General features: G+C 42.9%; 1 protein-coding gene across 1 annotated transcript in view; it reads right to left on the reverse strand.

The window, feature by feature from the left end:
* The window catches only part of Tmem131 (transmembrane protein 131), a 155,769-nt gene that overhangs the window by 95,996 nt on the left and 32,659 nt on the right, over positions 1-27,114 (reverse strand). The window contains exons 2-3 of the mRNA XM_047522346.1: positions 17,372-17,433; positions 6,027-6,067 (exon numbers count right to left, since the gene is read on the reverse strand). Of these exons, the coding sequence (XP_047378302.1) occupies positions 6,027-6,067; positions 17,372-17,433 (103 nt within the window). The remainder of the gene's footprint in view (positions 1-6,026; positions 6,068-17,371; positions 17,434-27,114) is intronic.

Raw genomic sequence — 27,114 nt, forward strand, 5'->3', positions numbered from 1 at the left:
TTCAGGAGGACACTTGTGCTGGTACAGTGCTCGAGGCTGGCACTCTCTCCTGGCACGTCAGGGATGCTGGTCACTGGTTCTGGTTCCGGTTCCTCTCCTCTCCTCTCCTCTCCTCTCCTCTCCTCTCCTCTCCTCTCCTCTCCTCTCCTCTCCTCTCCAGCCGGCATTCTCACCTTTTGTACTACCTCTGTGGCTTCCTTCCCTGGCCGCTCTTCTACCACTGTCCTTCAGGAACTTGAGTACTGGTGTGGCTTTCTCTGTGTTACTCCTGCTTTGGATTTACTGGGATTCTGTGACAGTTCCCTCACCCCTGGGAACTCACCTTCACAAGTCAGACTGCTCACTGCTGGACCAGGGCTCCTCAGTTCTTTTTCTAGTCATTTTCCTCCCTGGGTTCCATCCGGGTCACCTCTGCTACTCCGTCTTTTGATTCACTGAGCGTGTCTTTTGTAAGGTCTAAGTTGCTGCTAATTCTGCCCAGGGTCATTTTCATTGTAGAAACCATATTTTCCGACTCTGGAGGTGTCGTTTCATTCTTTTTCTATCGTCCCTTTCCTTCATTATGTTCGCGTTTTCCTCTAAATCAGAGAACTCAGAAAAGGTGTATTACACTCCCTGAGGGGAACCAGTATCACCAGCTGCCACCGGTGATCTAAGAGAAGCCCCTGCAGCACAGTGGCTGTGGACAATGACATCTGCCAACCCAGCTGGGTGGCTCCTGCACTGTGGGAGCTGGAGGGGACGGCAACTCCCGCCCTACTGCCGCCACTGAGGCAGAGCCACAGGGAGGACCGACAGTCCCAGTTTGAAGGCTGTGGTTTCCCATTGTTCTTACCAGGTCTAAGAAGCTTTGGTGAGTATACATTTCTGCATTCAGTCCTCTGAACAGTATCCAGGCTTTGTCTTCTCCAGTTCTGGCCAGTTAATAGGTGCCCTGATGGAAAGGGAGCTGAGTGCACAGCCAGTCCACTAATCCCCCCCAACGAGGCTGTGGAGGGGCGGGACCGCGGCCTGGCAGCTGAGCGCAGGAGGCAAGCACAGGCCTCGGCCACAAGGAGCCCGCCTGCCAGCGCAGGCCTGATGCAGTGAGAGAGAAGCCCAGATACGCGGATCTGAGCCAGGGACAGGTGCTGACCTGCCGCACCCCAGCAGCCAGGCCTGGGCCCAGTGTGCATGCCGGTGCCACGTAGCACCTCAGCCCCAAATCCCCAAGCATCCACAATCTCATGACCTCAACCGCTGGCTTCCTCATGAGCAATGGCAAATCGAAGTGGGGCAGACCTGAGAGGAGACTGCAGGGCTAACCAACAGCACTGGTACTTCCCTGAACCCGGATGAGCAGGAATTCCGACTAACAGTGCTGACCCGGGAGCTCTACCAACCCCTACACCAGCACGCTCAGGCGGCAACCCCTGTCCAGTGTCCTCTTGCCCTATAAGAGCCCTTTTCCTGCCACTTGAATGGATCCTGCTCTTGGACACTCACTCTTCCTCCAAGACAAGAACCTGGAAAGAAGAAACTGGTGGTGAGCTGCTGGGCTGCTGCGACACGGGAGGACACTGCCACTCTCCTGTGCTGCCAGCTGGCCCAGGAGCCGACGCCAGCAGGCATCCTCTGCCTTGATCACTAACACTGCAATGGGCTGGCTGCAGACCACTGCCACCACTACAGAGCCAGACTCTGTCACGCTCATTTTTAAGGTGAAAGTAATTTGTTGCTTTTAGAAAATCAGTGAGGTCAACTCATCTACACAAAGGAGTTTGCCAGTGTCCGCTGCTGTCATATAATACAAAGCAACCCCTTTCTTTGCTTAAACTCACTTTTCCTAAGTTGCCATACCTATCATCAACTTACAGTAGTCTTCAAGATTTATGCAAAGTAGTTCCCTTTTTCCACAGGGGCACTAAAAGCTCCTGAGCAAGAAAACAAACCAAAGTATAAACTCAAATGAAATCTTAAACAACTTGAGCATTTTTCACAAAATTTAGTTAAACTGCAACTGTTAGCGAATTCTATCTGCCACTAAGAAAGATAAGGCCGAGTTTTGGATCCAACTATAATCTTTTAGATGCTTATAGTTAACAGTAGACAACAGAAATGGTTGTATTCAATAATAAGCAAATTACCAAACTGAGTCAAAGGAAACCTAGTTACTACAACTTGAAAAGTATTCTGCATGATTTCTGGCTTATTTTCCAGGTGATGAGAGAGACTACAGAATGTGAAGATTAGAAAAACATGGTTCCTGAGTGTAGTGACTACTTGTGAGTACACACAGCCTTTTTCTCAAGGCTACAGACAACTTGGATCTTGTGATTCCTGATCTCCCACCAAGGGTTCCACAACCTTAAAGAAAACAACAATCTATAGCTCGGCATGGTGGCAAGAACCTGTAATCCCAGCAACTCTGGAGGCTGAGGTAGGAGGATTTCAAGGTCAAGGCCAAACATGGCAATTTAGCAAGACCTTGCCTCAAAACTTTTTTCAAAGAAAAAGGCTGGAGAAGTAAAGTACCCATAGATTCAAAACCTGGTGCCTCCCCTACCCCTAACAGAGAGACCATCCACAAAGTGTGGCCTCATGTGACAAAATATTAATACTAGTACCCATTATAGTATTTTGGCATTTAACTCAAAAACAGATGGAATGTTACATGCACACCTCCACCTTCATCTATCATGAAGCCAGCCAGTAACTTTTAAAACAAGTTTTCATGTAATTAATAAACATATTTTTTAAAAAATTAGAAACGGTAATTCAAAAGAGAGAAGCACAAAAAAAGACCCCCTGGAATATAGTCTATGATTCATGGTTTTTACTATCTGTGTCCTGAGCTAGTGAAAACAGCAGTTCTTTCCTTCGCAGAATGTCTTAGAAGCTCCTGAAGCCAGGCTCACCCCAGGCTGAGGGCAAGGTGGGGAACCTGGCATGGCTGCCATCCATTCACTCTACTGCCTAGGGACCACCTTCTCAGCCAAGCTTTTCATGACACGATCCCAAGGCAGGTTACGTGTCACTTAGAGAATGAGAGTTTTGGCTCAGAGATCACGTGTGGGCGATGGGAGACAGGATGGGGCTGAATCTGCTGCAGGGAGAAAACCAGAGGTGCAGGACATGGACTAGACAACTTGGGGATACAAGGAACTGAGAGGCCAGTGCAGAAATGACAGAGGTCAAAAAGTCAAAAGTCTCCATCTCAGCAGCCTCTGCCACACTGAGCTGCTCTGAAGGAAGACGAGCAGAGGAGTCCAGAAGTGAGGAGGCCAGCCTTCCCCTGGGCGTGACTCGGGCAGCGGCGTGTTCAGATGACAGCAGAGACTCCCCGATGCACGCGTTATGGGTGCGGCGCCCCCTCCCCAGCTAACCTCCAGGCTTGCAGCCTCTGACCAGAGCAGTCCCTTCAAATGTACTGCTTTCTTTCACTACAGACTGCATTTTGTCACTTTCTCAACACATGCTCTACGACCACGTCAGAAGTGGTGTCTCCACCATCCTCCAAGACCCCCGAAGAGAAGGAGCATATCTGTAACCCCAGCACCTCCAAGCAGCAGCGGCAGCTGGCCTCTCCCACGCGCTGCACTACCAGTGGCTCCATCATGACGCCCTCTTTCCAGCACCTCTAATTTCTTCTGAGGCTGCGTTCCTCCCTCCAAACCCTGGCTAGGATAGGAAATGCAGTGAGCCACGCACGGGAGAGTCCACATCCACTGAGACTAAGCAGAGGGCGGCTACGCAGTAGGAGCCAAGTTCTCACTACGACTTGGCCTCTCAGAGTCTGCTCCTCAGTATGTCTGACAGGGGGCTCAACAAGATGGGCTGTTCAGGTCTCCATAATTGGGATCATCTCTGACTATATGCTAGACTCCACCTCAGTCAAATGTTCAAACCCAAGTTCAAACTCCGACACTTCCAAAGAACAGCTTACTTTTGAACTAAGAACTAACAGAAATAACGCTTACAATGTTTGCTACTATACAACTTTTCTATTTTTATTTCGTGTTTTATTTTATGTATACATTTTCATTAAATTACTATTTAAATGAGGGCTCTGGCAGCACAGAAAAAGAGTTGGCTACACTCTTCCAGTGTAAGGTCATTATCCTGTGCCAGGTAAATATGGATACTAGCACAGTGTTTTAAAATGACCTACTAAGAATAATCCATACACATACTGCTGTGGTTTTTAATTGGTTGAAAAAAGGCAAAAAAAAAAAAAAAATCTGGATTTGGATACGTAAAGCCCAGACTTTGACCATGGATGCATAATGTCATCTTCATTAAAGTAAATCATCTTGACTCTACAGTTACTTCCTGTCTGCTAGAATAAAGGATCAAGGAAGAGGCTCAAAACACCAGGTGTGCTTTTCTCTCTGGACATTGGCTCGAGATATGTCGAGCTCTTCAGTTCTTAGATGGTCCAAAAAAGGAGTCATCAGACCAGACTCACAGTGATCTGGTGACAACCACCCTAGGGCCAAAAATACCTGGGCAGGGTTCACAGGTGGGGCAGGTCCCACCAGGGCACATGCATCAGTGAGAAGGCAGATGGAGCCAGAGGAAAGGGGGCCATGTCCGCAACGACAAGAGTGAAAGGAACCAAGACGGTGCCTCCAGAAGGGTCTGGGTTGCTTCTGAGGCAACATGCTGGCCCGTCCTGTGCTCCAGGCCACGTCCTTGGCTGACGCAGCCTGCACTGTGCAGCTCCAAGGACCCTCCCAGAGGTTGACAGAGGATCAAGGCTTAAGGGAGGGGAAAGGCTTCCCTGTTCTTGCTAAATGCAAAATGCGATGACAGTGACAGCATGGGCAGGGCATCCTGTGTGGCCTTGACCACTTCAATAGTTAAGTGCCTGATTTCATCAGATGATTTATTGATAATTCTTAAATTTCTTTGTTCTCATTTCAAGAACAGATATGCTGACAGAATAAAATCTCCTAAAAGCACATGCTGTAAAATAGCGATAATTAAATCTGAAATGGGCTCCGTATCTGAGAAGCCCCTGATAGCACAGCCAGCATCCAACAGTTTCTCAAGGGCACTCACTATGACAGGTACTGGGGACTTGGTCAGTTGTTCCTGGTCAGCAGGAACTGCAACTACGCCATTATGCCAAGCCTTCTAAGTTAAACTCCTTTAAATCTGTGGCTCCCTGGAGTGACCATGAAAGGGCTGCTGGAGGAACTGGTTATCTAACTCAAAGAAAGCTCCTGGGCCCTTAGGCGCCAGCAGGGGGCCTTCACTGCATACAGAAAGCAGATTAGGTCAGTATCTTCCTTTTATCCTTTTTTCTAAGGGATGTAAAAAGGTACCAAAAAATTGAGGGGTGGGGGAAAGCTGTCTTCAAGTTCACACGCATGCGTGTCTTTTCATACCTATCGCGGGGAAGCCATGTTTAAAAGGGGCTTGAGTCACGAGATCGAGTCCCTAGCTCTGAGCTTCTTCTCCAGGGGCCTGAAGGCAGAACCCTGCTAAGTGATGGTAGCAGTGTTAGTCCACAGAGGCAGGGATAGCGTGGAGTGTCCCCCAAAGGCCTGAGGCACCACAGGGAGGTGGTGAGCCCTCTCAGAGGTGGGACCTGATAGGGTCTTCAGATCACTGGGGACGTGTGCAGGCCCCAGCCCTCCTGTCCGTCTGCTCCCTGGTGATAAGGGGGCATTCCACTCTACCATGCGCTCCTGCCATGGTGCACTGCCTTGCTGCGGGCCAGAGCACAGGGCCAGCCCACCATGGACTGAAACACCCGCAACCGTGTCCAGACAAACCTCTTCTCTCTACAAGCCGATTACTGGTTATACTGGTTATAGTAACAAAGTTATCACAGGGAGGTGTGCAGCACAACTGTGCTACATGTAAATTCAGGTTTAAACTTGGTGTTTCTATATATAATACTTAGAAGTACACGATATAACGTGATTTCTAATTTTGTATTCCCTGTTCACCAAAAACAGTAGTGGAAAATAAGTGGGAGAACTGGAGGAATCCCCAAGACAGAAGTGTTAATATTTTACCAAATACACAAGCCTTACCTTTTCTGTTGATATGAACTGAGTCCAAGTGTTGTCTCAGTCTGTGAAAAGAAGAAAATAATGATGAAAATACTAAAACCAAATTGTTCTACTATAGACACATGGAATAGCCAAAATATTTTATTATACCTTCAACTTTGATTTTAATACCATTTGGATTTTCAGGTTAAGCCCGATTCCAAGATCATCTGAAATGACTGGTCACACTATGTCATTCAAAATGAGGATAATTTGGAGCAAGTTTTAACACACATGCAAGTAAAATACTGTGATTGACTTAAAAGTTTGCCAAACAATACAAATCCTATAAAAACAGTCCCCTTTACAACCAGACCGTGTGAGGCTGTGTCTCTCCCTGTTCACCTGCCACCACCCGTGTGCCAGGTACTGGTGCCTGAAGGTTTCTGCCACCACAGAGCTGGAGGAAGAGCAGGGATGAGAGGGAGACAGTCACTGACACGCTAAATACGTATTCACTCATGGAAAGAGGGTCATGAAAACCTCAGGCGGGCTGCTGTAAAAGGGAATGAACAGGGAACATACAGCTCATCTAAGCTGCTACCATTTTTACACTAAAATCTGAGTAATGGAAAGAGGGCACGGAAGCAGCACAGGCTGGGGTAGAAAACAGCAGGAGCAAAGGCCCTGGGAAAGGAAGCGGTCGGTGGGTTCAAGAAACAGACAGCAGGTCTCTGTGGCTCTCTGCAAAGGGAAAGAGGAGCAGGACAGGCGCTGGAGGGCGAGGCAGGAGCGGGTCATGCTGCACCTTGCTAAGAAGCCATGCTAAGCTGTGCGCCTGTGCTGTGCTCTCAGGCAGCACCAGGAATCTGAGGAGGACGAGGCAGACTGGTGTGGTCTGAGTTTTAAAGATGCCACTCTGGCTGCGGTGTGCAGCTGGGCTAGAGGGGACAGAAGGAGCTGCAGGCTAGGAGGCAGCTGCTGCAGGTCAGGTCATGAAGGGCACGAGGAGCCCCACGATGCAGAAGAAATGCCCCACTCCAAGGGCCCCGGCAGGGAGCGAGCTTGTCCTTGTCCCCATCCCCAGAGTTTAGATACTTCGCTGTAACTGGAAAAAGAACCAGGGGTGTAGCACCATTCTCCCCACTGACTTACTATTTTGAAATGGTCTCTGGCCAATGCATATAGGGAAAATATGGCAATGTGGGGAAATGTCCTTAATTTTGGAAAGAATATGCTACGTAAAGTGTAGGCTGTAATTTTCTTTAAAATGTTGCAGCAATATAATTTGTGTGCATGTGTGTATAGATGAAGCAAATATGGGAAAATGTTAATTTGGGGGTCTGTCGGGTAGGTGAATGTATTTGGTGAATTCTATTTTTTTGTACTTAAAGAAAAATTTTCTTTATCTTTTATTATGAAAATCATATCCATTCCCCAAAGAATGAGAGAAAAATCTGCAAACCACATACCATGATAAGATAATATGTAGAATATATAAAGAATACCTGCAATTTGACAAGGGGAAATAACCTGGTTAAAAAACGAGCAAAGAACTTGATTAGACATTTTTCCAAAGGAGATTTTCAAGCAACCAGAAGGCACATGGAAAGATGCTCAACATCACTAATCAATAGGGAAACACAAATTAAAATCTTGATTAATAGTACCACATAGCCATCAGAATGGCTATTACTTAAAAAAATAAATAAATAAAAAATTAAGTGTTGGCAAGGATGTGGAAAAAAATCAGAATCCTGCAGGTGGTGAAGGAGAACAGTGTGGTCACACGAGACCTGCACAAAAGCTCCCCAAGAACTGAGCAGAATGACGAGGATCAACAACCCCACTTCTGGGTACGCGGCCTCCAAGAACCTGAAAACCAGGACTCGCACAACGCTGCACGGACCCCCGTGCACAGCGGCATGGTTCACAACAGGAAGGGTGGAGGGGAGAACCACCAAAGGGCCCCTGGCAGATGGACGAAACGTGGGTTACGCATACAGTAAAATTATTAGGCTTAAAACAGAAGATCGCACCAGGACAACGGATGAAACTTGAGAACTAACTCTGCTACGCTAGAGAAATAAGCCACTGACAAAAAGGCAAATTCCAAATGATTCTACTTATATGAGGTACTCATGGTGTCGAAGCACAGCTAGGAAGCAAAGTCAAGGTTCCGGGGACGAGGAAGGGGGTGACTGTTTAAGGGGTAAAGGTTTCGGCCTGAGGCTGGATGGCAGTGATGGATGGACAAGAGAAGGGACTTCAAGCTGCTGAATGGTATGCCTTAAATGGCGAAAATGTACATTCTGTGCCAGGCACGGTGGTGCCGAGGCAGGGTGATCACAAGGTCAAAGCCAGCCTGGACGCTTAGCAAGCCCATGTTTCAAAAAATAATAATGAAAAGGCCTGGGGATGCAGCACAGCGCTCCCGAGCATGAGCAAGGTCCCGAGTTCAATCCCCATTGCCCCCTCCCCACACAAAATGCAAAGTTTTACATCACCATGTACCTTACCGAAGTTAAAGAAGACTATCGTGATCCAAGACAGAATGGTAGTGGCATAGGACCGCGAGAGCAATGGCGACAGAGAAGTCCAGAAACACGCGCTAGCACTTGGTTCTGAACCACAGGCACAATGCAACTCAACAGAGAAACATGTCTTTCAACAAATGGAGTTGGAACCAGATAACAGTGAGGAAAACGTCCTTGATCCTCACTGCACACCACGTCGTCAAATGAATTTCAGAGAAATCTGTTCCAAGTGAAAAAATCAAAATTATGAAGCTTCACCAGGAAACCATAGGTGACTGCCTTTCCAACTCCAAAACTGCCAAAAACTTCATGAACAAAAAAACACTAGCCATAAAAAAAGACTAGGCTTCACCAAAATTAAACCATACACTTACCAAAAAGACACCCATAAAAATGAAAAGAGAAAATACTTGCAACTCACATATCTGAAAAACTCATACCCCAAATATTCAAAAAGCCATGAGAGGCTGAGGTGGGAGATGCCGAGTTTGAAGCCAGCCTGGGCAACTTAGCAAGATCTGGCCTCCAATAAATAAATAAATAAACAAACAAACAGATGAAAGAACTGGGGATGCAGCTCACTGGCAGAGCACATCCTTGGCACTGCAAAACCAAACCAAGCACTGGGCACGTGCCTAGCATGTGTGAAGTACTGGGTTCAATCCTCAGCACCATATCAAAATAAATAAATAAAATAAAGGTATTGTGTCCATCTACAACTTAAAAAAAAAAAAAAGCAACAACAAAAACTGAGTAACAACAATCCAATGTTTTACAATGGGCAATTATATGAATGTTAACAAAGTACATGAAAAATACTCTTATGGATTATTAAGGAAAAGAGAATTAAACTAATGAGAGACTACACTTCTGTTACAATGTCCAAAATAAAAAGACCCACCACACCAAGGGCTGGCAAGGATAAAGAGCAATTAGAACAACTGGAACGTCATTCACTGCTGAGGATGTCAAACCGAACCACCAGCTTAGAAAAGGCCTGGCAATTTCTTACAAAGTTAACCATACGCCTACCATATGACCCAGTCACTCTACTCCTAATTATATGCCCAGGAGAAACAGAAGCACATGTGTCCGTACAAATGCATGTATTTAATATTCACAGGGTTTTATTGGTGACAGCTCGATCTTGGAACAAGACAAAGTTCCATCAACACGAAGCATGGCACAGCCACGCTATGGAATACGCCTGTGCACCAGAAAGATGAATTATGGACACACACAACAACATGGATGAATGTCAAATGTCTACCGTGCAAGAAAGAGCACAGCCCCTCACAAAGGGACGTCCTGTGTGACTCTGTTTTAAAATATAACTGATGGTGACGCAACAGGCCAGCGTCAGATGGACAGTGGGATGGAAGCATCTCCAGGGTACAGGAGGGTATGTCTGGAGCGTCTCCAGGTGGCTGAGGGTATGTCCATATCTTGGGTGTGGCAGTGGATTCCCTGATGAACAGGTGGACCAAACTTTCACACTGTACAATTTAAACATGTACACTTATCGTATGTCATCACACATCGGTAGGGCGATGGAAGAATTCTAGAGCATCAGGAGCTGGGCTTCCCACATGCAGGTGACAGAAGAGCAACCTGGGAAGTCCACCACCCACCCAGGTGCATTTTCTCGAGGGGAAAAACCACCTCGCAGACCATCTGGCCAAGGAAACAACTGTGATGAAGAATCAGAGATGAGGAAAATGTCTCATGAAGAGAAGCGGACACCAAGAGGAAGGAAACTTGACAAGAAAGTTAGACAGAAAATAAACGCTGTTTCGAAAAATAAGCCATAGAAAAATCATCATTTTACTATAATAAAGAAGAATACAAATCTTAGGACATGCCAACAGCAGGCCCTCAATGCTGAAAGGGGAAGATCATGTCTGACACTTCTTGTTTCTGAAGGAATTTGAAAAATAAGTCTTCCACATATCTTACAGTCTATCTTAAAGCTGGGCCCCTAGCCGAGAGAGGAGGAAAAAATATATATAAAGTCAACAACAACAACAAAAAAAAAAAAAAAAAGAGAGAGAAGGAAGAAGTAGAAAGTGTAGAAACTCAACGGGAAAGATTAAACATCTTGAGTAAGATGAGATGGCAGGAAAGGTGCATATTTTAAAAAGACAAAAGGATCCTGCCAAAAAATTAAAGTTTGGCTAAACAAATTTAAATTCAGAAGTCAAACAATGAGCAAACAGGGAAAATGCCATTAAAAAGGATAAAGGCAAGCAAAAAAGGGTTACAACATTTATAACCTTACAATGGAAAGACAGACCTGGTGTGTAAAAATTTTACAGATCAACAGTAAAAGGAAAACACAAAAATGGGAAAAAGAGTATCATGATAGAAATGTGAGCAAAGAGCAAGAATAGACAATTCACTGAAGAATAAAATAGTTATCACACAGAAAAGATAACTGCCTCATTAAACTTTAAAGAAATCCTTGGAAGACAATGAATTCCACATGGCAGGGACTCTGAACTTCATGAATTCGCACCCAGAGACAAGGGCAGGCCAGGAGCCGTCGTGCCCTACCTGGGCCGGGGGTGGTAAGCCTCTTGCGAGAAGTGACACACCATGTTCCCTGAGAAACTTCAGCAAATCAAGGAAGCTTGGGCTAGTAGCCTCGACTTGCTGCAAACTGTCTTTTCCCCATGTCTATCCAGAAGACACAAACTCCTGAAACCACAGTTCAGACTCCACGCACCTAGGGAATCCAGCCTTCCCTCCTCATCACTAGGCTGCAGATTCCAGACCAATCTGAGCACAGCTCTCAGAAAGGGACTTCAAACAGGGCTATGTGGAGGAAAACAGACCATTCTTCCAATCAGATAGACCAGCCTCTGCAAAAACTGTGTGTGGATTGCCCTTAAACATCACTAACAAATGTCTCCTCCCTGTAACTCAGTGGTGCTTTTCTGGAGGCAGTTTTGTCTGTCAGGAGGCACTTGGCAATGTCTGGGGCGTTCTCGATTGCCAACAATCAAGGGGCTACGAGCATGGAGCGCACAGGTTGGGGTGCTGATGAACACCCGACAATGCACAGGTGTCCTCCCTCTACTCCCCAGCCAACAATCTGCCTGGCCAACATGTAAGCACTGCCAAGACTAAAAAACACTAATCTGAATTTTATAATGCCAATAATTTTGATTTTTTATTAGTAATAAAGTCTCCTTGCATTATGAATTCAAAGCACACAACTGTCATTTCAATTTTGTCTCTATCTCTAGGGGTTCTTCTAAAGACAAGGGAGATACCAACAGGATTATATATATATATATTTTTTATAGGTATGGAACTAAGCCTCTGAAGAGTTCATATCAGCAATCCAGGATTCAAACAATAAGAGTCAGAATTCAAATTCTATCATCTGGTCTATCATTACATACATATGATGATACAGTGATAAGACTGTATATACCCAATACTGACTTCCTTTAGCTCACACGAGCTGAAGTTGCCCATAATCTTGCTGATAACTTCTAACGTAGCCAACTCCCATACAACTTTACTGTTAAACAATTTAATTTTGTAAGGAAAAAAATTCAACTAAGTGCAATTTATTAGAGAACTAGGTAGGTTATCAGTTGTGTATCAGGCCCTGGAGGCTTACAAATAAGATAAGGCCTGTACCACCCTAGAACTTGAGCTTCTTGATGGCGGGGCATGTACCCACACGGCAGGCACCAGGAGGCCGTGCTGGGCACCACGTAAGTGTCACACACTGCGCCTCTTTCCCTAGGAATATGGGGGGGGGGGCACATTTCCCTGCAGGTGATCAGAGTACGCTTCTTTGTCACCATCTTCCTTCTCCGTCCCATGCCCCACTGGGATGGGGGGGAGCATGAGATCTACTTTTGATGACCTCAACATATGCCCTTGGTTCTCATCGATCAACCTTCCCATAAGGTTCTCTGTAATAATCTCATTTTACTGAAAATGGGTAAAATATGTGAGGCAGTTTCAAGACTTTTTAGGTGGCAAAGGGATCTTTCCTGACTTTTTAAAGGCTTTGCTTCTTATGCTCGCCCATGTGCATGCATCTGTAACGTACACTGAGATGATCATAGATTCAAGCATAGTTGTAAGAAAGAACACAGAAAAGCACATTTAGCTCAACCCCCAAGGTAACATTCTGCAGGACCAGGGTGCAGAATCAGAACCAGAACAATGACCTTGACGCAACCCTCCTATCTTGTTCAGATTTCCCGAGTTTTGCTTGTCCTCATTTGTGTCTGAGCTGGTACTGGGTTCTACATGGTGTTCTCGCCTGGGCAGGTTCCTCTATCTACCCCATAGCTGAGACACAGAAGAGCTGTAGCACCCAGCGGATGCTGTGCTGCCCTTTTATAGCCACACCAACTCCCTCCCTCCTCGCCCCCAAGTCCTGACATTCCCAAACCACCACACATATGTAATCAATAGTGTGTAACTCTTCGAGATTGTCTCCTTTTTTTGGCCTAATTCTCTAGAGATTTGTCCGGGTTCCTTTCTATTGCTAAGAAACATTCCATTAGTGTGGATTTACCAGTTTGTTTAACCCCTCACCTACTGAAACACATCCAGGCTGTTTCCAATTTCTGGCTATTAAAAATAGAGCTCCAGTAAACATTTACATACAGGGCTTAGTGCAAACAAATCTTCATTTTCCTGGGAGAACGGCCAAGAGTGCAACCGCTGGCTGTGTGCAACTGCATGTTGAGTTCTGCAAGAACCTGCCAAACTTTTCCAGGGTGACGGCACCACCTAAGGTGCCCACAAGCGCCGTCTGAGTGATCTGGTCTGCACAGCCTTCCCAGGATTCAGCGCTGTCACTGACTGTTCTCTATGTGGGGTTGAATTTGCTTTTTTCTGATGATGTACACCATTTGTATATCTCTTTTGGTGAAATATGTCATGTATTCTAGAAACTAGGTCCTCTGTCAGGTATGTGGTTTTCAATTATTTTCTCCAGGTTTACTCTGTCCCTTCATCTTCTTCACATGGTCTTTTGCATAGCAGGTTTTTAATTCATCTATCTTTCCTTTCTGGATTATACTAGTGTTCTCAAGTCTTTGGTGTCAACAACTCTTGCCTAGCCCTGTGTCCTGCAGCTTTTCTCCTGTGCAACTGTTCTGACACACTGTATTTGCCAAGACACTATGATTATTAGTCTACACAGCATATATCCAGTTATCCACATAAGAATTTTTAATTCTTTCTAAACTCATCTTCATATTCAGGGTATCCTAATTAAAATGACAAGTACATATATGTTTAAAGCTCATTTTAAGAACAGCCATGGAGGCAGAGGGTGAGAATCCTCCAGGCATTAATGAAGGACAGCGACCAAACGAGAGGTATACTCTGGAGACATGGAACCACCACCCCAGTCAGCAGTGTGCACCGCGAGGAGATGAGTGAACCCAGGAAACCCAAACAACCCAGAACAGACTCACATGTACGAACAGATGACTCACGAATAAAGTGTCATCAAGGAAAAATGAGGAAAGGAAACGTGGGGGGTATTCAAAAAAGGGTGCTGGGACAACTTAACCTACACAAGAAATAAAATCTGGACTCCATGAGAAACACATAACGTGTTCACCAAGGGACAACGCTATCTGGAATGGGAAAAACTAGAGAAAACCAAAATGTGTACAGGCAGCAACAACGACACAAACTGGGTTTGGCCACACTGCAGGACCGTCTGCAGTAAGAACCAGTTAACAACAGCGCAGGGACTATTAGAGCTTAAGACTGAGAAAAAGAAGCCCAACAGAAAACCTATACAAACCATGTGACTTCCAAACAAAGGTGAAGTGAGACACATGCTCAGACAGTGTAACCACGGGGAAAGGATGTTACCAGGAAATTCAGGAAGACTGCTAATTCTGGTGAGAGTGACGAGGGGACAGTGAGGGGTACGTTGAGGGTGCTGGCCTATCTTAATGCCTTCACATTTTATGCACCTGTATATGATATCTCTCACAGTAAAATTCTCTGAACCTCTTTTTAAATGTAAGAAAAACAAGCCTAATCTTTTCTAGGCCATTTTTTATGAGCTTGGCAATTTTTATTGGCTTATTATCAAAAGACTGGAGGATTAAAAAGATTACTATGAGCCAGGCACAGAGGCACAACCTGTAATCCCAGCAGCTCAGGAGGCCGAGGCAGGAAGATTTTGAGTTCAAAGCCAGCCTCAGCAAAAGTGAGGTGCTAAGCAACTCAGTGAGACCCTGTCTCTAAATAAAATATAAAACGGGGCTGGGGATGTGGCTCAGTGATTGAGTACCCAAGTTTAATCACTGGTACGCACCCCCCCACACAAGATTACTATGAGCCAAGCCACACAAAGGTAACATGCATTTCAAATCTGGGAAAGAGCAGCCTTAGGAAAATGCATATTTTAAATAATGTAAGACAGTGTTGTTGCTTTGACCTTCTCCCTGCTTTAGCTTCAACTTTTTTAAAAGATACCTTTATTTTGTTTATTTATTTGTAAATGGTGCTGGGGATTGAACCCAGTGCTTCACACCTGTGAGGCAAGCACTCTACCACTGAGCCACAACCCCAGCCCCCAGCCCCCTAATTAAATTTGAGAAACCTGATTCTCTGCTATAGAAATGCTAGGTGTACATTCTTTCTAACCATACCATAAGAAACCAGGAGTTACTTAAAAAATAGTCAAACCTACTGGCAAAATGTAGTTAGAACAAATAATATTATAGTAAAAATCAAAGCTGTTGTTTCTGGGAAACATTCAACATTGAAAAGGACAATTTATATACGTCATTCAAAAGGGTCTTCTGTTCAGCTATTTGGAAATACATAATATACTTTTAAAGCATCTCAACATTAGAGATTCCGCAGGAGTCTTAGGTTTTATTGTGGTTGACGTAACCAACCGATACCACTTACACTCAACATCTGTCATAACTAAAATTTTCTATGCCACAGAATTCTGATGTCTCAACCAAGTGCTTGTCCAAGAACTTGACCAGATCCAGAGAGTAAGAGCACATTTCATCCCAGGCAACAGGCTCTTCCATTGAGATCTGGACTGAGTCACTCTTCGCAAAAATACAAATCATGCTCCAAAATTTTCAAAATGGATTATCAATTGTTATCTAGATATCTAGGTCCCAATGGACATACCTACTTCCTCAATCAATAAAGAACAATTTACAGAATTTTCCAGGAATTGTCCTGATTTGTTTGCCCTCTAGATGCTGCAGTCACATAAAAGGGGCTAAACTTTCTCATTTCATATGTTATCCAACTTTTCACCTTGAAACAGGTTGGAACTAGAAAAAGAGACTAAGGTTGTTTTCTAATAGGAATACTTCACAAAGTCAGAGCTCATTCTATCATCTTTGGTTTTTATTTGGTCTTAAAATTTAAAAAGCTAGAAAACTTTCTGCGAGTACCATGTAACCATTGCCTGTTACGTTTTGCAGAATCTCTTATATAAAGGCATGAATGATGAATTTATTTAAAAATTTAGAAAAGTTTCTCTTTCAAAAAACTCACTAGCTCCATTATCAGAGAAAGATCTATCACATTTTCCCCCTTACTGTTTTGCTTAGTAAGCAAAATTCAAAGCTAAATTTACTCTAAAACACAAACAAATCTCATTCTAAGTCCCTAACAGAATTATTTTCTCTACTGTCTTGATTCCATTTTAATTTTTACTTTTTTGCCTTTATTATAAACTACAGAAAATGTCCTTTCAGAACTATTTGAATCATTTATTTAAGTATGGATACATCAAAGGCAGTAACACGTGGAGTGAGAAGGCCAGTCCCATTCCATGAAGCCAGGACCTTGGGCACTTTCTTAATCTAAACCTCGACTTCCCTTGAATATAAAATGAATAAAACAACATCAGTCATGCTACCAGACAGCATGGGTCTTGAAAACCCAACGTCGCCATCACAGTGGTACTAAGTAATGACAAGCATATTGTGTGGTAATGGTCTGGAAGAAAAGAGAAAAAACCCAGCCCTAAGAATCAGAGAAAAAACCCAGCCCTAAGAATCAGGTGGTGCACACCTGTAATCACGGTAGCTTGGGAGGCTGAGGGAAGAGGATCCCAAGTTCAAAGCCAGCCTCAGCAACTCAGCAAGCCCTAAGCAACTCAGTGAGACCCTGTTTGTAAATAAAATACAAACAAGGGCTAGGATATGGCTCAGTGGTCGTGTGCCCCTGGATTCGCTCCCCAGTACCCAAAGGAATCAGAGGGCTAGCAAAGAAGCTTTTACTGTCACCTTCAGCTCTGAAATTCTAGATCTGATTTGTAGTTGGGAAGACTGAAACAGGTTTCATGGTGCTAAAGGAAGTAGGTCTGAAAGGAAGAGCAGGGCACTTACCAGATTCCGCTGCCTTCTTTTATGCATAACACACTTAAACACGGGGCTAGGATGGCAAGTGGAAGGATAACAGATGAAATCTGTAACCCTTATACTCCTAGAGAAGTTCTTGACACGACATCTGGATTTAGTGTTTGGCTCACTGGCCACACCCCGTGGCTTCTAATCTGATCTGACCTCCACACCTTCAGACCCGCTGGCACACACGCTTGCCAGAGACGGGCTATGTGCTTATTTACAAGACTCATACCACATGAGTTTGCTTTATAGAAACACATGAATTTCTAAAATGATTCACACAGCTCAGGAGCTCTATCAGTGACTACTGACCCATCTACAAATAACACTCAGAACATAATTTCAGTTACATTTTTAAATATCAGAATATTTAACATTAGAACTGAATCAGAACATTTTAAAGAAGAATCAGGTGTTAATCAAACGTAACACTGGAAGCATTCTCCAGCTTAGAGAGCATTACCTGCAGCAGCCCTCCGTCGTCAAAGCGCAGCACCTCTATGACGCTCTCGGTCTGGATGAAGGCTGTGAGGAAGCAAAGCACACGGTCACTGCATGAACACGGCTCCACTGCAGCAGAATCTGACCTTAACATTAACTCATGCGACTTTATATTCTCAAGTGCGCGTTTTGCCACAGGTGTGGAGATCAGAGTACAGCACAGGCTCACCATGGCCAGGCCCTGGGTACAATTACCCTCGCACCAAAAATAAAACAAAACAAAAGGCCATCGTGCTTGCTGGCTAAAGAGGACAACCTTCAGAATTCAAGCCAATTTGAAATGCTTTAGAATAAAAAATAATAAAGCCGTTTCAAAAACCTACAGGCTGTTTCAGTCCCCTTCGTCTATTCCCATTATACCGCGAGAAAGCACAAAGCAGTCCAGTTCAACTAGATGTGCAAGTTATTGTGTTTGGCAGATTGCTTGAAGACAGCATAAGTACACAGAAAAGATCACTAGAGTATTATATCTGCACCCCACACACCAAAATAAATCAGCTGAAATTCTGTTCCTCTGCTCTTCTGTAGTGCTGACATGACCTGGGACTAATAGTCAAAGGGATTTGGCAGGAAGATGGGTGAGGAAAATGTCCAAAGCAAATTATTCCATTCCAAGAAGCAGAACAGTGAAAAGACAGGACAGGTAAAGGACAGCACAGCGGTGCCACACAAGCTGGCAACCACAGTCCCGTATCTACCAAACTGACTTGAAGCCTGAAGTCCATATATAAGTCTGAATGAAATTCCTCGCAGCAGCCTTGGGCATAATCACCAAACTGTACACATTACCAAGATGTTTGCCAGTGGCCATGCGATGCCTTAGTAAAGGAAAAGGCTGCCCACTGCAGGACTCCAGGTATATGACATTCCAGAAAAGACCAAACTGTGAAGACGGTACCAAGATCAGTGGCTGCTGGGCACTCATAGCAGAGGGGAAAGGCTGAAAAAATGAACCAGAGGAAGGAAGTGAGGGTGGCGAAATCATTCTGCACAACATCGTAGTGGGGGGGGGACACATAACGCTGCACACGGGTCAAAACGGAACTTCATGGCACAAGGAATCCATCTAAATTATGCAAATTTAACTAATCGTTTACAAAACAGGTGATCCCAGGGTAGACTGTGAGGAAACAATTTAACCTATTACAACTGTATGAAGCATCCTCACAGAAGCAGGGAGGGGAGAATGGAAATGAGAAGAATCCAGAAGACTACAGACAAAAGAAACTGGACATGTGCGCTGTACTTGAGCTGATAAGACAACTTCTCAGGGAGGCTACTGTCAACAATCACTATGTACCCAAAACTGAACAGCTGGTTACACAGGTGCTGAGCAGGGGAAGCCAGGTTTCTCATAGTAGGAGAAAGAGTTTACCAAGAAGCAAGGGGAGGAAGCTCCGATTCACGGACTCAATGGGTTAGATCGCACGGCATCAGTATGAACTCATGATGGGCAAAGCGCAGACACAGACTGTCACATATAGGAAGATTTCTAGACGTGTAAGTACACGGCTTGGCACGCGTGCACATGCACACACACATTTCCTTGCTCTGTTGGTCAGGAAGGCATAGAAGCAATGATACTCCAGGAGCAACGAGCACCCCTACCACACAGATCTTGGGTTCCAAGACAACCCTCCAACCAAAGGTACCAGCAGCTCACAAGGGAAGAGACAGGCAAGCTAGTCGGAAGCTTCCCACCCGGTGAACAGAGGAACCAACAAGAACTAGAAATGGGCCTGCAGTTAGGGATGCAATTCAATGACCATCCGGAGTTCCCATCGTCCAACTAGATTAAACCTTTGTTTGACGGATTAGAATTTAACTCAAGGAAGATATAAGATAATGATATTAATTTCAGTGTTCTTTATGTTTAATTAGGAGCTTTTAAAAAGAATTATATCAGCTGAAGAAAATTAATAAGTGGCAGCTATTATAAAGGAAGAGGGCTTTCCTTAAAGATGTAGACTAGGATTCAATCCTAGCATGAAATAAATCAGGATTTTTGCTTTAAATGATCAATTATAATAAGTTTATACATCTAGAAAGACAGAGGTGTCATTATAGATGCACTTAATGGTTTGGTGGGTTGACAGTTATTAACCTGAAAGATATACAAAGTAACTAAAGCAAGTCCACACTTCTCTAATTCAAATTCACAAATGACAGTTGTGTCTTCTCCCCACTATATTTCCCTAATTTTATATACTTAGTGAATCTCCAACTTTCCAAATGTTCTGTGGTTCAAGCAGCAACTAGATGTAATAAAGAAAAAAACTAATAATTATTGATCACTATGTCATTAAACTTCAAACTAGCCCTATGATATATGCATTACAGATACTATAGTAAGGTTTTTTAAAAAAGAATAATGAAGTTATATTCAGCAAGAAAAGTGGATGGAGATGGACTATGAATTTCAGCAACAAGACCCCAAAATCCATACTTCTAAATCCATTACTACTTTCGAAGTAGACTTGACAATGATCCTTTGACTAATAGCACCTTTGAGAAAACTAACTTTTAAAATAAAGCTTATATTTCTGAGAAGTACGAAAAAGAAGATTGGGAACAGTGGCATTTATTGTTCTGCCTTTTATGATCCCAGTGGTATTTATTCCCTGAAGCTCGGACCACAAGCTACTTTAAGCTTCTCCTGCCCCCCACATTGCTCGAGTGTAAAATTCTAAATGTGTCAGTTGTGTCATGATTCACCTTCAAAAAGAGAAGTTGAGCTCGTTTACTTCCCTATTTCACGTATTAAAAAATGCCACAATAAAGAAATATCTTTCACTTTAAAGGCAAATCTTTCTCTACTATAGTTCTTGTTTTTAGGTGAAAATTTTTTTGTGAATGTTACAATTGACAACTAGATATAATCTGCCTCTTAGTAAACTGCTAAAAATGATTCATGAAAACACGAAAGGTTGTAAAGGGCACAAACGAAACCTCGGGGCAGGCATCAGTCACCGAGGCCGGAGGCTGCCACCGTCTTTACTCTGACCCTCGGGTCTCTTCCTCTAAGGGGAAGAGACTAGATTGGTTAAATCCTCTACAAAAACCAAGTCAAGGAAGGGCCGCGAGGCAGTCCTCAGGAGGGTCCCCAGATCCGGGGCTGAAGGCCCACCTTGCCAGGCATGCTCTTCTCAGGCTGGCAGCTTTCCCTCCCGGAGCCCTGCCCGCCGACACTCCCACCAGCCTCTTAGCTTCCATCTTGGGTCCTATTTTAACCCTCATGGCAATCTGTAATAATTTCTGATTTGTTTATCATCTGGGCTTAGCCCACGGTTTGAGAAATGGAAGAAATGACTGGTTAAAATAACGCCGCCAGACAGAATTCGCCCGTGCTGAAGCTAGTATCTCTTTTACAGTTACACTTGCTCAAAGCAAAGTACACCCACAGAAGCAGAAGGAAGCAAAGACACAGGTTGGGGTAATTATATTAAACAGAACAGAAAACAAGAGAAAATGAATGAAACCAAGAGTTGGTTTTTTTGAGAAGACCAACAAAACTGGCAAGACTAATTATACCAACCAAGAAAAAAACGATGAATGAAATGGGGTATTACTACGAACTTTACATAAAGAGGGCGAACAACCACTCTGAAGTAAGAGACTAAGAACACAGTGCACAACTACAGACCAACAAATCAGACGGCCTGTGAGAAGTGGACAAGTAACTTGAAAGACAAAAACCACTGAAATTAACTCAAGAGGATGAACTCTGAGACATATAATGAGATTGAGTTGGTAATCAAAAAGTTTCCCCCAAACAGTCCAGAGATGAAATGGCTTCATGAGTCCTATCAGACACTTAAAGGAGAAGAGCAATCCTTCACAAACTCATCCAAAGAATGAATCACTTTACAATTTATTCTATAAAGGTATTTACGTTATTAGAATTATGTTTCGATATTTAATTTATTTGGGGGTGTAGTGTTGGGGACCAAACCCAGGGTCCTGTGCATGCTGGGCAAGTGTACTAGGACTGGCTGCATCCCATCTCAATTTTTTTTTTCTTTTTTCTTTTTTCTTTTTTTTTAGTGCTGGGAATTGAACTCAGGGCCTTGTGCATGCAAGGGAAGAACTCGACCAACTGAGCTATATCCCCAGTCCCCAGTTTCTCAATATTTTAAAACACCACTGAAGTCAGAATTGGGGACAGGCAGTTAGTGTAGAAATAGAGGATGGGGTCAAATAGAAGAAATGGAGGTCATGAAAGCATCTGCCTCAGGAAGCTGGAGACTGTCCCTGGGAGAATGGATGTCAAGGATCTCCGGAGCCCACTGATAACCAAATTTACCTGTCCTTATCAAGGACTGCAAGCAAGGAGCTGCTAATTAAAGCCCCTGGGCCCTTGCCTGGCTGAATCACTTTGGCCCAGCCCCCTCCCATCCACTCCTTGCTTTTTACATCTCACCTGCCAAACCTGGCCCAGTCCCTAGGCTGGAAGGAGAGAAAAGGGGGGAGAGAACTGGAGAACAAAAGAGACCTTCACCTATAAAATTTGTAGGGTGCCCTCACTTCTTGGGACTTTAGAACATCAGTCATGGCCCCCTTCTCCCTCCCAGGAGAAGTATATTATTACCTTTAAACAAAACCTGCTTAGTATGTTTGCCTTGGTTTACTTCTCTGATGTTATACTTCAACACCTGGGGAAGCAGAACTCGTCACAGGTAAACAGCGGTATTATCACCACTGCCAACAAAAAAGCATATGCTGGGCAAGGTGGCCCACACCTCTAACTGCAGGTACATGAAAAGCTGAGGCAGGAGGATGGCAAGTTCAAGGCCAGTCTGGGCGACTTAGCAAGACCCTCTCTCAGAAGAAGAAATAAAAAGGGTTTGGAAAACAAAATTTAAGAGTTGGGGAGATACTGCTTGGTTTTGTGTTCCTATTCCTTAACCCTCTTCTAACCAGTTTACCCAAAGTCCTCTTGAAACACTATGTAACCACAGGGTAAAATGTAATCTTTGCTCCAGAAAAGCTTTGTACTTCCTAGTTCTGTCATGATTAAAATTTCATTTATTAGCATGTGTCCGTCTGTGTGTGTGGACAGGATGAACAGTCAATGATAAAGCAAATGAAGCAAACTGTCAATGACAGGTGAGTCTAGCTAGGTAAAGAGTGTGTGAGTGTTTTTTACTCCGTTTTTATTCTTACAGATTTTCTTAGTTTGAAAATATTCCAAATAAAATGTTGACAAGAGAAAACCACTTACCAAGACTTATAAAAATTTCAATGTTTGAACACTTACTCTTTTAAAAAGCTGGATATGAAGTTATGCCAAGTTTGAAATACTAGTTACAGAGGTGGCTGGTATACTTACTGCTGCCCCAGATTAACTGTGACAAGAATAATGAGCTGCTGACGTGTGTGTGACTACAGTGTATTATGGCCATCTTAAAAGTGTCAGTTAAAATGATATGCTACGCCAACTCAGCTATTATGCAGGGATTTTATCTTGTGTTATTTCCAATAATAAATATTACAAGATACTTGGTTTATACATAATATGTATATTGCACATACATAACAAACACATTAGATTATATTCTAAATACTAGGTAAGTCGTCATCCATATCTCACATGCTTTTTCCCACATGCTCAAAAACTAATTAAGAAACTAGAAAATGAAGAGATTACACCCAAAGAAGAAGAAATAAAGAATATACATCAGTCTGGGGATATAGCCCAGAAGCAGAGCATTTGCCTAGCTTGCATAAGGCCCTGGATTCAATTTCTAGCACCTCAAAAATAAATAAATAATAAACAGTGGAAAACAGAAAAATCAAAGGTAATTAAAACTTTTCATTTGGGAAGATTAATGAAATGGCCTGGGCCAGGGCTATACTTCAGTGGCAAAGCCTCACCCGACAAGCATAAGGCTCTGGTCTCACCCCCAGCACTACTAAACAAACAAACAAATAAAATGGTAAACTACTATCTAGACTAGTCGGTTATAAACAAAAAGGGAGAAGACATGCATTATGACCACAAGATCTCACTGGACACAACTACACTTTCTAGAAGCACTAGAAGGCTGATCAGGGAACATCATTAACAACTCTGTTTATAGTCAGCAATCCAGATCAGGTTATGGACAAACTCCTTCCAAGACTCAAAATGCCAAAGATCACTGAGGAAAAACTAGTTAACTTGAATAGCCCTGTATGTACCAAAGAAATTTATTTTGTATTTTAAAACATCACAAAGGAAATTCCAGGTCCAAATATACTCAATGATGAATTCTCCCAAATATTTAAGAAAAAAAATTTCAATATTAATTCTCCCAGAAAATAGGAGCAAAGAAACTTTCCAACTCATTTTATCAAATCAGCAGCACTCAGATCGCTCAAGAGCCAAATGCATTGAAAGAAAAACTTCAAACATCAGATCTTTGTTATTATAGATGTGAAATATAATCCATCAATGTATCCCCTCCCCCCTCCCCCCAAAAAAACTAGTATCATGACCAAGTGGAGTTAATCCCAGAAATGCAATATTGGTTTAACATTAAAAAAAAAGACAAGTTAATCTTTAAAAAAAGACTTTAATCATCTCAAAAAAAATGAAGAAAAAGCATTTGGCAAAATTCATCATCCTTTCATGATAAAAGATCTTGGCAAAGCAAGACTAAAGAACTGATAAAGGGCATCTACAGAAGATGCACAGTCAAGATCATGATTAGCTGTGAAGGACAAAATACTTCCATCTAAGATGAGAACAAGGACAAGATTCCATCTTCCACCACTCCTCCGTACGTACTGAAAGAAGGCAAGAAAAGTACAGAGTTTGGAACAGAAAATAAAATCATTTTTGCACACAAACAGTATGATTTTCAATGTAGAAAATCCTAAGAAACCTACAAGAATTTTACAGAATAAGCAGGTGAGCTAAGTGGCAGAATACAAGAGCAATGTTGTATCTCTTAATACCAGCAAGGCATGACTTGAGACTAAAATTAAAAATCAAAGCCATTACATTTCTAAATACATGAAATACTAAACAAACATGCTTGGAACAAAGCAAAACATGTTCCAGCAAAACATGTTCCAGCAAAACATGGCTTGGAACATCTCAGAACAGCTCAGTTAAATGGAGGGACAAACTATGTTCATTTTTTTTAGTATTTTTTTTTAGTTGTCAATGAATCATTTATTTATTTATTTATTTGTTTGTTTAATGTGGTGCTGAGAATCGAACCCAGTACCTCACATATGCTAGGCAAGCGCTCTGCCACTGAGCCACAACCCCAGCCCACAAACGATGTTCTTGAACCAAGAGATCCAACACCCTGAAGACACCAAGTCCCCCCAAATTGATCCAGACATTTGATGCGATTCCAGTCAAAATCATAGCAGGCCGTTTTGTAGAAATGTACCAGATGATTCTAAAATGTATATGAAAGAGCAAAGAACTCAAAAATAGTGAAAATAATTTTGAAAAAGAAAAAAGACTGAAAGATCTCTGCTTGACTTCACAGCGGAAAGCCACAGTAATCATGCAGAGATTCGCAGGACAGAACTGAGGCTCAGAAACAGCCCCTCATACGTGTGCTCTGAGTGACAAAGGGGACCAGCAGTTCATTAGGAAAAATCATTTTTTCATAAAAATCAAGCTATCGGCTATCCAAGTGGAAAGACACATGGGAAAGAAAGAATCTTGAATATCTCAACACTTGGAAAAAAAATCAAATGGGAATGAATGACAGAACTTCATACAAGCTAAAATTTTAACACTTGTTTAAAAGGCGGGGGGGGGGGGGGATTTTAGTGGCTTTAAGTTTGACAAAAATTTCTTAAGATACAACCCCTCCAAAATCCAACACTCCATGAATTAAAACCCAAGATTTCATAAAAAATTTTTAAAAACTTCCACTCTTCAAGAGACTAAAGTGAAAATATAAGTCATACTAGAAACAATATTTGCAAAACATTATCTGACCAAGGTCTTGTATTGGAGGGTATGTAAATAACTCTTTCAACTAATTAAGAAAACTCAATGATAAAACACAGAAAAAAAGTTTGAACACGCATTTAAGCAAAGACAATATGAACAGCACATGAAATAAGGTGCATGAAAATAAGAAAATGAAAAGATGCTCACAATCCTCAGTCATTAGGGAAATAAAGACACAATGAAGTCTGACTGCCTACCCACGAAGATGACTAAAATTAAAAATCCCTACCATATTAAGTGTAAGCAAGGGTGTGGAGGAACCAGTACTTAAATACACAGGCGATTAGAATGTGAAAAGGTGCAACTACTTTGGAAAGCATTATTAGTAGCTTCTGAAAAAGTTAAAACATATACCACCAACCAGGCATTTCATTCCTAGGTATCTGCCCAACAGAAAATAAAATATATGTGCATAAAAAACTGATACATGAATAATTAGAGAAAACAATTCTCATTTGAATCCATGGGGAAATGGATAAACAAACTGAGCCATACCCATCCACACTATGGAATATTAATCAGCAATAAAAAAGAACAATCGAAACACCCATTAGAGGAATCTCTAAATAATTATGCTAAAGGAAATAAGACCAAAAAAGTACATACTATACATTTCTATAGATATAGAATTTTAGAATATGCACACTAATCAGAAAGTAGAACAGCTGTTGCCTGGGGTTGGGTAAGGGGCAGAAGACAAAAAAACTTTGAGAGGGTGAACATGTTTATTATCTTCATTATAATGCACACTTTAAGTGTGTGTAGTTTATTATATATTAATTATACCTGGATAAACCTGGTTGTTGTTGTTTGTTTTGGTACCGGGGGCACTTAGACACTGAGACACATTCTCAGCCCTTTGTTTTTAATTTTGAGGCAGGGTCTTTCTAAGATGCTGAGGCTGACTTGAACTCGAGATCCTCCTGCCTCAGCCTCCTGAGCAGCTGAAGATTGCAGGCATGTGCCACTGTACCAAGCTGAAAAATCCATTTTTAAAAAGTCAACATTCCTCCTTTCTCTTCACACGGGATTTCTTTAGTTATTTTTATGCAACAGCTTTTGAAAGATTCTAAGTCTCAATCTTACATCAACTACTTGAAGATTTTTCTCCAAAAATGCAGCTATTCTCCTTGCCTTACGCCCAACTGGTCTAATATTCTGCAATGTTCCCGCTCAGGAAAATGTCATGTGATGATGACAGCTACTGCACATCAGCTGAACAATGTTGTTCTTGTGAAATATTCAAAATTAGCACAGGACCAAAAACAACAAAAAACACAAATATATACAACCATCCATCCCTACCCAGCCAGTACTTAACCACCAATTAAAGCAGTGAATGGAGAAATGTTGGGGAAGCTAAATAGTGTACATTTTTATTTGGATGATAGCCATGCAAATATTTACTGAATAAAACTGAAAAGGCCACATACTAGAGACCGTGCACTGAGTATGTGGTACGCTTCAATTCTAAACGAGCCTGAGTGGAGGGTGGTGGTGCCCTTCACGACACGCCCACTTGCCCTCCCCGGTTCTCCCAGCCCGCCTGGGGTTCCGCAGCGCCAGCCCTCTCCAGGACCTGTGTCCTCACGCCTCTCAACTTCCTCCTCCTCCTGATACCTGCTGCCCACTCCAGGCCTGAGCACTGGCCCGGCATGGGGTCTGTCTTCAGGATACTCTTTCAGGTGGCACCAGACTGAGAAAGCAGCTACCCAGAGTCTTAGGAGGAACACTGTTCTGAT

Source organism: Sciurus carolinensis, chromosome 13, assembly GCF_902686445.1.
Source record: "Sciurus carolinensis chromosome 13, mSciCar1.2, whole genome shotgun sequence".
NCBI classification, from domain to species: domain Eukaryota; kingdom Metazoa; phylum Chordata; class Mammalia; order Rodentia; family Sciuridae; genus Sciurus; species Sciurus carolinensis.